This window comes from Micrasema longulum, unplaced genomic scaffold, assembly GCF_059751315.1.
Source record: "Micrasema longulum isolate JH-2025_06_02 unplaced genomic scaffold, ASM5975131v1 h1tg002243l, whole genome shotgun sequence".
Lineage (NCBI taxonomy): Eukaryota > Metazoa > Arthropoda > Insecta > Trichoptera > Brachycentridae > Micrasema > Micrasema longulum.
In genome coordinates, this window is record NW_028279402.1 from 264,011 (window position 1) to 275,258 (window position 11,248).

The window sequence follows — 11,248 nt, forward strand, 5'->3', positions numbered from 1 at the left end:
GCTCAACACTCTTTATCATCGGTGGACGTATAACTTGATGGTGCAGGCTGTAATTCAAAGTCAGGGGTAAGAGCGTCAAAATATATAAAGGGGAGTCATATTCGGATTCAGAAGTTAATTTTATAAATGAATCAAAAGTAATGGTGTCAGGGCCAATTTTCATGCAGACCAGTGTTATCAGTTTGATCTGAACGAACTTCAGTTGCTAGTCCAAGAACAAAGAATTATTGCAGGACCACCTTTAAAACCAATATTTTACGTGTATCCTTCAAGAATTGAACTTAGAACCTCAAGCATGGTGGGGGAACGCGTCAAATACAATGCTACGAGGCGGTTTTATCTCCACTCAATTTTATTTGTTCGAAAATACTCGTCCAGGGTTCGGTGTCAATTTCACACACAGTACTGTATTCTTCACCCTCTCAGATACAAAAAATATAGGTACATAAATACAAAGTTATTTAAAGGAAAAGTTTATAAATTTTGTAATATAACCGTCGCTGATACTCATAATTGTTTGAATATCGTACGAGTTATTATTGTAAAAACGGTACGTGCTGCATATTTTAAACCGTTGGCTAGCTCTCTTCCAAAACTTTATGGTTTGTGAATTTAAGCATACTTTAAGCATAATTTAAGCATCAAACACCGATGGTGATGTTGATATCGTTAGAACGGTTTAAATTAAAAATTCCACTGGGCATAAACCTAAACCATAGATAATATTGAACATAAATAGCGGGAACAAACGTGAATGGCGGATTTTAGCACTAAAATGGCTGTTAAAAAAACATACTTTATTTAATCAACTATCTATTTAGTAGTTTCTAATGATTATTGTCAAATCATGACCATTGAAAAACAAGGTATTATCTGTCATTTTTGCAAAAAAATCTGTACCAAAATTATATTTAAAACTGTATTAAAAACGTGTCAAAATTCCTTGTACTTTAGGGAACAGCTAAGTAACAAAGTTATATTTAAATCCATAAATATTTGTTCTAAAGAACAAGGTTTTATTTTATGGGGCAGCTATGGCCAATCCATGCTAATTATTTTAAAATCATTTTGACTAAATTTGCTGTATCTCTCATTAGAACATTTTTTGAAACATATAAACAATAAAATTAAAAGATGAAAACTTTAAATATCTAAGAAATAATTGAATAATCACGAATCAAAATTTTATATCTCAGTATATTAGTTCCATGAAAAATCTGAATGATACGTTGTTGTTCTAAAGTCACGAAATGCTGAATTTAATAACGTTTTAAAGTGTTAATTAAGGTTGATGAACATTCCAACAACATCTTTGAAAAACGAATATAGCCTAGAGATTCATCTGTTGATGTTTGTGAAGTTAAAAAGCTGAAACCTTTATTTATGCGGGTGAGATTCATCGAATTGAATTATTCCACCTACATTCTAGGCAATGCCTGAAAATGTTATTTTTTCAATTTCTATACTTCTTCATGGACCAGGTAATTTATCAACAATATAAATAAAGGTTTCGGCTCTTTAACTTCACAAACATCAACAGATCAAAGAATTGAAGGAATATAGATGTTCGAACATGGGCAGAATGGTGAATGTTACACAGCGTGTAAAGTGGCCACTTAAACTAGCCATTGACAGGTCATAAGCCCTATAGATGCCTAGACTTCTATATTACCTTCTCTTAAATGTTCTTCATCTCTGTTGTAATATTTTAATATAAACAGCTCCACAGGGAGTTGAATATAGTCCTTGTATACAAAAATTTGGTAAACTCAAAATATTGTTGATTTATTTAAATAAAAACTGTGCTGCAATTAAGTAATTACAAGTTGGTAATCTTAGAATTTCTCTAAACACACGAGCACTCGAATTATTTAATCCAATGTAAAGAATGGCACTTTTTACCCCACCTGACCCTACTACTACTACTACTACCATAGTGGCATACTCCATAGGGGTACGCAGAGAGGATGGATTGCCACACACGTCTATTCTGGCATCTAGCTTCTTCCACATTCATCTTGTCATACATGTTCTCCGGTTCTGTCTGCTTTTGACATGATCAGACTGAAGATATCGGTTAATCAAATCATGTCACGTCATTCATGGTCATTCTCGTCCTACGTTACCGATCATGGGCGCGTCCATGTATTAATTGGTCGATACGTACAATCATTATTTCTGTTTTATTGGTATGACTTACATTATATATACATATATTTTTTATTTGTTTAACTTTTTGTACATAATGTTATTTGTACATTGGCGGGCTTATTGCCAAATGGCAATTTCTTCCAACCAACCAATAAAATAAAAGTTTTATTTTTATAATTCAAGTTACAGAACATATTCAATAGAAAAAAAAGATTGAAAATTTAAAGATAAATGGAAATAAACGTATTTGTTTATAAATTACCTTAAATCGAAACTATTACTCAATGGGAAAAAGGAAAAAAGAGGAAAGAGGAAAGAGGAAAAAGGAAAGGAGGAGAGATTAAGGAAGAGAAAGGAGATGATTCTTCAGACGTGATTTAAACAGAGATAATGTAGTAACATCTTTGATGGTGGATGGGAGATGATTCCACAGTCGAGCCGCATGGACACTATATGAGTTAGAGAAGAAAGAGGAATTGTGTATGGGTATTAAGAGAGTGCCTTGAGAATGAGAACGAAGAGGTAAACCATGAACTGATAAGCGTTGAAATTTTTCACACAGGTATATAGGAGCGTTAGGACTATGAAGTACATTGAACAGAAGTGAGAGGGAGTGATAGTCTCTCCGCTGTCTAATTTTGAGCCATTTCAGTTGCCTACGATAATCAGAAATGTGGTCATATTTCCTAAGACTAAAAATGTACCTTATGCATGTATTCTGAAGTCGTTCAAGTTTATCGAGTTGCTCACAGCTTAAATCAGTCATGGAAACATCAGCGTAATCTAGAATGAGTATTAGTAATGCTTGTACAAGAGTGCATTTAGTACTAATGGGTAAGAATTTTTGCAACCTTCTAAGTGAGTGTAGACTGAAAAATATTTTGCGGCTTAATTCATTAGTATGAGCTCGCCAGCAGAGATGTTCATCCATTAGTACTCCTAGATTTTTTACGGATTTCCTGTACTGAATATTGGTACCATTGACAATAAGAGGATTAAGTGAAGGTATGTCTAGCTTACTAAGCAATCTTTGACTACCTGCAAACATAATTTGTGTTTTAGACGGGTTTATTAGTAAACCATACTCTTTTGTCTATGTTGACACGCAATTTAGTGTTTTAGACATCGATTCTATTGCTTTGCTGGTGTTTTCAGGTCTGCAATGAAGGTATAATAACCGACTGTCAAAGATTCCCGCCCGCTTGAAATGGTAGATAGAATCTCCAACCCATCAACAACCCATCGTTTTAAAGTTTTCGACTCTGTTTTATTTAAATTAAAACGAATTGCAGGCATTAAGAGATCTCCTTTATGGTTCGGTAAATAATTGACCTGGGAATTAGCGCAAACACGCGTTGAATTATTTCCGCTAATTTGTAATTGCGCTGTGCTATCACGCCATTTGCTGTAATTAATCTATACAAAATGGCGACCGTGGCGCACAGCGCCAGTTGTAAGGAATATTATTATGCAACTGACATTTTGACGTATATGAATACTACTGCGAGACAGCGTTGGAATAACTGTTTTTACAGAAACTCATCAACCCAAAAGCTTTATGACCCTGTTTCACTTTATAATAATTCACGTTCTTTCCTCTGAAGCATAGAGACAAATCACATTTTCAATTAATCAAAAAGTTTTTTATTCATTTCAAAACTTTATTTGGAAAACGAAAATGAAGTTTGTTCGACATCCATGCAGAGGAAAAATATTTTTCAGTTAGCTAAGTGATTAGGTAAAATAAATGTCAATAAATATTTGTATATAACCAATTATAGACATTTCTATGTCTACAGGATTCGAGACATAACCGTCTTGTTATCAGCTAGTGCACGTTGGTGTTAGTTTATAAAAGCATGTGTTGTATCTGTACGTTGGTTTTATATTTTAACGGCGTCGGTGTATATTAGTATTTGTATGTTAGTGTTATTAGTGCGCTGACGAAGAAACGGGTACGTCTCGAAACCGGTAGACATATTCAAGTTGGTAAGTAGTTAAATGAAAATATAAATGAACATTTATTGTGAATGCTTTTTATATTAAAAAGATTTTATAAAATGTGAGCGCAAACTCATCAGATACATTAACAGATTATATAAATTATTGATTGATTCGTGTTTATTTTGTAGAACTCCATATTTAAACTTATAATTAGAAATCAAACACTGATTTGAGTCTACTGAACACTTTATTTTATTTTTACAAATATAAACATATAAAAATAAAAACTTCGTGACAATTGTTTCGCCTTATTAGGGCATTTTCAAACGAATGTCGAACGAATTCGTTTGAAAATGCCCTAATAAGGCGAAACAATTGTCACGAAGTTTTTATTTTTATATGTTTATATTTGTAAAAATAAAATAAAGTGTTCAGTAGACTCAAATCAGTGTTTGATTTCTAATTATAAGATTATATAAATGTTAGCGCAAACTTATCAGATAGATCAACAGATTATATAAAATGTGAGCGCAAACTCATCAGATACATTAACAGATTATATTAATGTTAGCGCAAACTTATCAGATAGATCAACAGATTATATAAAATGTGAGCGCAAACTCATCAGATACATTAACAGATTATATAAAATGTCAGCGCAAACTCATCATACAGATCAATAGATTATATAAAATGTGCGCTCAATCTCGTCGCATGGATTTACAGGAGAATTGAAGGAATAATGGGTGTTCAAGATAGGTATGTATTTATCAGTTTATAAGTTAACACTTGCTCACTGTTAAACATTCACCGTTCTTCTTATGTTATTATTTGTGACGTAAAACCGTCGGCGTCATCTCTGTTTACACATCAAGCACGACATGGTTCCCAGATTGAAATGCAACAAACAACAAAATGCTACTGATTGTACCTACTGCCGACTGCAACACGGTACAAACTTAACGCAATCATACGTCCGATTTTGAAAAGGATCGTACTATTTTTAGGTGGCCTGTCCCGTTGTCTCAAGTACGGCTTCGGGACGCCAAAATGTCAGAGAGGAAGAAAAAGATCAACCCATGGTACAAATTTTAAAAAAAGTCGCGAAAAATTATATGACGGTAGCACATAGTAGCGCGGCGATGACGGCGTATTTAATGGATTCTGCCAATTGGAGTACCCTTGGAATGTAAGAACTTTGTGCCTAACAAGATTTAGAGGATTATGGATTTTTTGGCGAAATCGTTGTTGGAAAAAAAAAAGTAATTCCCGTAATTACTGAAATAATGAGGAGTCTGGAGTTACATTATTTTAACGCACTGGCAATTTCTCCAGTCAAACACTTATTTTCTATTTAGACTAGCGCGGAAAACACACAGCGGAAAATCCGTCGCTGATCTTCCGTCGCGATAAATCCGTTACCAAACGAGCAGCCACACTACATATTCCGTGGCGGAATATCTCTTTTCCAGTCGACTCGGACTGTCCGCCGAATGTGGCGCATTCCATTAGAAAACATGCAATGCAAATTTGCCGATTGGACGCTGACGGAAGATCCGCTCGCGGAGAACGGAAGTGACTCCGAAGACGAGCGGTCCGCCCAGGTCCGCCGACGGAAAAACCGATCATCACGTAGTGTACCCGATAATTGTTAATTAATTGGAATTTTCGCTAAGCCTGTATTTTAATAAGAATTTTGATGATATCAAATTATCAAAGTGTATTTAAGTGAGTTGATTTTTTTTTTACTTATATGTCATTAATAAAAATCACATGATATCATAATAAGGACAAAACACAAATAACTGTTTTTCTGTAAACGATCTTTTTTGACTTATGCCACATTAAAAAAAAAATATTTTTTGAGGAAGTTAAGTGTTTTTTTTATTTGTTAATAAACTATTAAACTAAGCCAATTTTTTTTCCAATCTTTATATATGGTTTTATTAGCGCTACAATTTTTTTAAATTTTGTATTTATGACTCCGCGTGTGATGTCAGAGGCTCTTTTCCGCTTATTCCCCCTTTCAGTTCTTCCCATTGGTCCATTCATGGCAAGCAAACCGAACATCTTCCATAGCTCTAATATAGATTGATTCATATGAATCAGTGACGTTATTCAAAGTAGTTCATTTTAAAAAAAATGTTTTTAATAATTTTTTTCGTTTATTTTCAGGAAGCTTTTCAGTACGATTGAATGCTTTAATTTTTAAGAAAAAGGTAACGATTAAGATTTCATCACCAACTTAACGTTATAAAGTGTGTAAAAAATAATTAAATTTTGGAGACACGAGTTTTAAAATTTCCTAAACCAAACATTTTTAGAAAATGTAAATGGAGCTGTGAAGCCGGGGTCGAACCTTGGTCCTTTAATTTGTGAGTCCACAACACTATAACCGGACAATAACTCGGTTCGAAAATATAATTTTCTGCATTTAGTTTACTTAAATAGTGTTTTATGCAAAAAAAATGCGGAAGAGGAGTAGTGATGATGATTATGAAATTTGTTCCATAATATCATTTTAAAAAGGGCACTTTTAAAAGCCTTAAAAAGGTTCAAAATATAAAACTTAATTTTTTCTAGACTCGCCGTTGTAAATATTATTTAATAATTTACATTATTATTTCGACGCTTTCAAAATACCCTTTAGTATTTATAAAGATTAATGTAAATTTAATACAGAATAAAAACTTAGTTTAAAAGAAACCAAAAACTTTGAAAAGGAAGAATTATTAAGAACAGTAATATTACCATAATTTGGCAAAATCTAAAAAGTATTCAATTTCATACATCTGCGATACTTCAAGGGTACTTTTTAAGCGGGGGGCGGGTAGGAAAGGCAATCCAAATTAAAAGTTATTTTCGTTTTGACATTCGTACGTTTTGAAATATTTAATATCGGTAGGCGTTGGCAGATGACGACTGAAAGCAGAATGGTAATGAGAGAAAATAACAATTTTGATTAAATTACAGTCAGATAGTTGTTTAGCATATGAATAAACTAAAAATGCGAAGGCATGACACAAAAAAAAGTCAAAGAAATAAAAGGAGAATGATTTATGAAATTTAAATGAGTCGATCTTGTTAATCATTTCGATGGTAAAGGAAAATTTACTGCACAATGAAAATGTAGGCATAAAAAGGCTAGACGCTTGTTTTAGGTATGAAAGCATCCACTTTTTTCCCGAAACTGTTCATAAAGACTTGAGTCTTTCTTCAGTTTCGCATATCACTGTCAATTTAAAAAAAAACTTATTTGGCGAAAATTTTATATTTCTTTACAATCAAACCGCGAAAATAACAAATCAGAGAAACTTTCGAAGCTTTTATTGTACATCTCACTGCAGTATTGTCAATTTGTGATCAATCAAGTACACATGGTCAGCATAATCACATTTTTTTCATTTCCCAGTATGACAGTGAAGGAATACAGTGTTAGTTCCAAATTAAGACCGCAGCCGCATGCTCCAGATCCCGCCTCAGAAAGGAAGAAGAACGTAGTAATACAAACAAATCAAACAACGATACAAAACCCAAATACATATAAAAAAACATTTAAATAATGTGCCTTATACAACATGCACTCAAGCAACAGAAAAAAAACAATACGTATCTATACCAAATCACAGAGGAACATTGAAATATCAAGACACTACTGGCAAAATCCTAACACAGATCCTTACATGATCATTATCGAACTCAGGTGAAATTATTTCTCGTCGTAGTACTGAATCCCTCGCAAACACCATTATCCTAATACCAACAGTAGAAACAATCATATGCAAAGATCCTAATCATCCTAACAATCTCTCACACCTTAGAGCAGACGAAACGGGTCCTAGAGCATGGTCGGCGCGTGGTTTTCTTGAGTTAGTCTTGTTTCAGGTATGTATGTCAATAATTCAAGTTTATGCCTAATTTTCATTCGACAATAATAGACGATAACGAAGCTCAGTGTGTTCATTTATGGATCTGCCAAACACGGAAATGTATGATATCGTCGCCTAGATAGGAGAATAGAGGCCCCCTTTACGTACTATTTATTACTTTTGATGATTGTTATTTGAAAGGCAGTTGTTGGAAATTGGAAATTTCTCCGCTTAATTGGAGACATTAACTTTAATCGGGGATTGAGGAAACTGTAAAGGCTGTAAATAAAGCCTAAGAATAGGCAGTTATATGTTAATCCACTTGAATTTTGGTTGAATTAATTGTGACCCATTTAATGCCAGAGGTAACAGACTGGATAAACATTAAACATAATTAATCGGAGAGAACTCGAGTGTTTCTTACGATAGATTTGAAATATTGCAATTGAAATTAATTCCCTCCATTGAAAATCGGGGTTCGTTTAAAGCGGATGTGGAAATAATACATCATTAATTTACATCCAGAAAATCAGTTTCTCAATCACAGTGGACGCGCTTATCGGTAGTAACCGACGAGTTAAAAAATTCTCACCGCGATTGTTTGTCGTTTTGTTTTTTTAATTTTAATTTTATTTCATTGGAAAGCCAACAGACATTTTTAAATTTATAAGATACAATTATATTATAAATACATATTATAAAGTCCAATTAGAGGCTTCCACATAATATTGTTATTGTAAATGTTGTCACATAAAAAAGTATACATAACATTAAATAACTAATCATACAAAATTTATAATATTACTTTAAATGTAAATGTAACACATATTACATAAAACATATCGACTTTTGAATATTGGTGACAAAGTTTTTTTTTTTTAAGCCAATCAACAGGCTTAAGTTAGCCCTAACAGATTGGCGTTAATGAGTAATCTAAACAGTCATAAAATCTATTTAATTTATAAAAGGTATAATTAACAAAAGGCATAAATATGACATAATCTAGGCGGACATGGCAAGTGTGTCATCGTGAGTCAGGAGTGACTACACCGCTTGCTTCTTGAATGCTTGCCCAAGGGCAACAGCAAGCTGTAGGAACACACCGACAGTACTGTTTAGTGAGATTTCGTTTACTGTTCCGAGGATTCTCGACAGAGGGGAAAAGGACCCAATGTTAGTTTTATAATTTCCCACAGCAAAGACAGGATTGGTACACAAGTTACGGTGAGGTACATTAAGGTTTATCTGAGCAAGGATATCGTGGGAAACTTTACATTTAGATATTAATTTGTGCAAGAATATCAAACCAGCCAAAATCCTTCTGAATTCTAAACACACAGTTGCATATTATAATATATAATACAACAATAGTTGACCATTAGGGTAGGCCGATACTGTATGAAGTTTCTTATTCTTTTAGACATCAAAGTAAAAAAGTCTAAAAAGTTGCATTTTGGATCACATTGAACGTAAAATTTAATAAAAAAAATATTCCATACTACTTTTGGCCCTCAAACGAGGTTTGAAATTTATAACTGTCTGAACATTTTGTTAATTACCAGTAGTTATACATTATTTTTTTTTAGTAAAGATATAACTTAATCACATTACAAATTCAAATAAGTTTAAGAACTACCAAAACGCAATAATTTTACACTCCGCGGAACTGATTCCGTTGAGTGCCTGGCTAATATTGACGAAAACAATGGCTCATTAAAACAATTCTACCCATTTATTACAAAACAAAGTGCAACTCACGCCCTGAAATGCTTATTAAATAAGGTTCAATGCACATTATAAAATTTAAATGGACTGATTTTCTTACTTAAATACGAAATTACAGCCGGTTTAGCGAGAAAATTTGACTTTTTTGAAAACTTCAAGCTCTGGTTGAGGGCCAAAGGTAGTATCAAATATTTTTTGCTTTCCGAGTAATCCAAAGGGCAACTTTTCAGGCCACTTTCATTTCAAAATTCGGAAAAAAAAAATATCGGCCCACTCTATTGACCATACAATGTACATTTATTATGTGACTACAGACAGAACTGCACATAACCTGCATATTATAGGCTGCGGATTCAAGGCGCAACATCATAACTTGATTTTTTTTTTGTAATTTCATGATTAAAATTTATCTTTCGGTAAATCATGTTCCATTGTGATCGGTCAAGCTGTTTGAGGACTTTTTAACAACGTCGCTTTCAGCTTCTCTTGTGCCCATTTTCAATGCAAAAGAAAGAGACAAAGTTATGACAAATCGAATATTGTCACATGTTTAACTAAAATTTTATATTTTTTTAAATTGTGTGATTTACTCAAATATTTCAATTAAGATGCCATTTTCCACGAGTTGTCAAAAATTCACTGTGAGAAAATGGGAATCAAGTTGGGGTACAGAAAGGTTCGTGATCCTTGATTCCGCGACGCTAGTCACGGGACTACAACCCGATTTGAATTATTCTCTTTCCGCACTCAATGGTACATAGGGCATTGCATTGGTACATCAACTACAGCGTATCTTAGTATTTTTTGTTAGTTTAAGGTAAGATTATCAGTCGGTATACAAACGCGCTGACTATTTTACTACGTTCCGGAAAAAATAGCATTGGGTACACTCGAGATAAGATCTAGATTTTTTGGTGTAAGTCTTTGTAGATTTAAACAACCACGAAAATAGAACAGATCTTGTCTTGAAATCGATATTTTTTTATGTGTCCTAGCTTTTATTTTAATTATACATATATATTCCATTGCAACTAAATGGACTGAATGAGTATTTAAATAAATAAATAAAATAATAGCAAACCTGATGTGTCCCAGACAGAAAATGTTATTTTGTAATCTGTCACGCTGTAGGTAGCACTATATTTTTCAAATCCGGTAGGAGTGTAAGCCTGAAACAAGAAAATGTCATGAGAAAATTGCTTTTTAGTATTTTTTTACTAGTCGTAGATCTAATTATACATAATAATTGTTCAGTGTTGCATCACAACATGCCAAAAAGTCTAATAATGATAGCGGTGAGCTACACTACACAAAATGCATAAAAGTTCTATAAAAAAATGATTTTTTTTTATTTTTATTTTTTTTATTTTCTTTTATTCAGGAAACATACAGTACAGTTACAAAGTTTAATATTTTACACAATTGGACTTAATTCTAATGGACCAGTGAAGTTTCCATATTAAAAAGCAATTAAATCTAATGTTAATTATGAAAGTATAAAAAAGAGAAGGAAAAAGAAAACATAAATGAAAGTTGTTTAAAAATTTAAATTTAAGTGA

General features: G+C 32.9%; 1 protein-coding gene across 1 annotated transcript in view; it reads right to left on the minus strand.

The window, feature by feature from the left end:
- The window catches only part of LOC148272678 (rho-related GTP-binding protein RhoE-like), a gene marked incomplete at its 5' end in the record, with an annotated part of 47,638 nt that extends 36,780 nt beyond the window's left edge, over positions 1 to 10,858 (minus strand). Inside the window, one exon of the mRNA XM_088239734.1 lies at positions 10,771 to 10,858. Within this exon, the coding sequence (XP_088095860.1) occupies positions 10,771 to 10,858 (88 nt within the window). The remainder of the gene's footprint in view (positions 1 to 10,770) is intronic.
- Between the last annotated feature and the right edge of the window lie 390 nt (positions 10,859 to 11,248).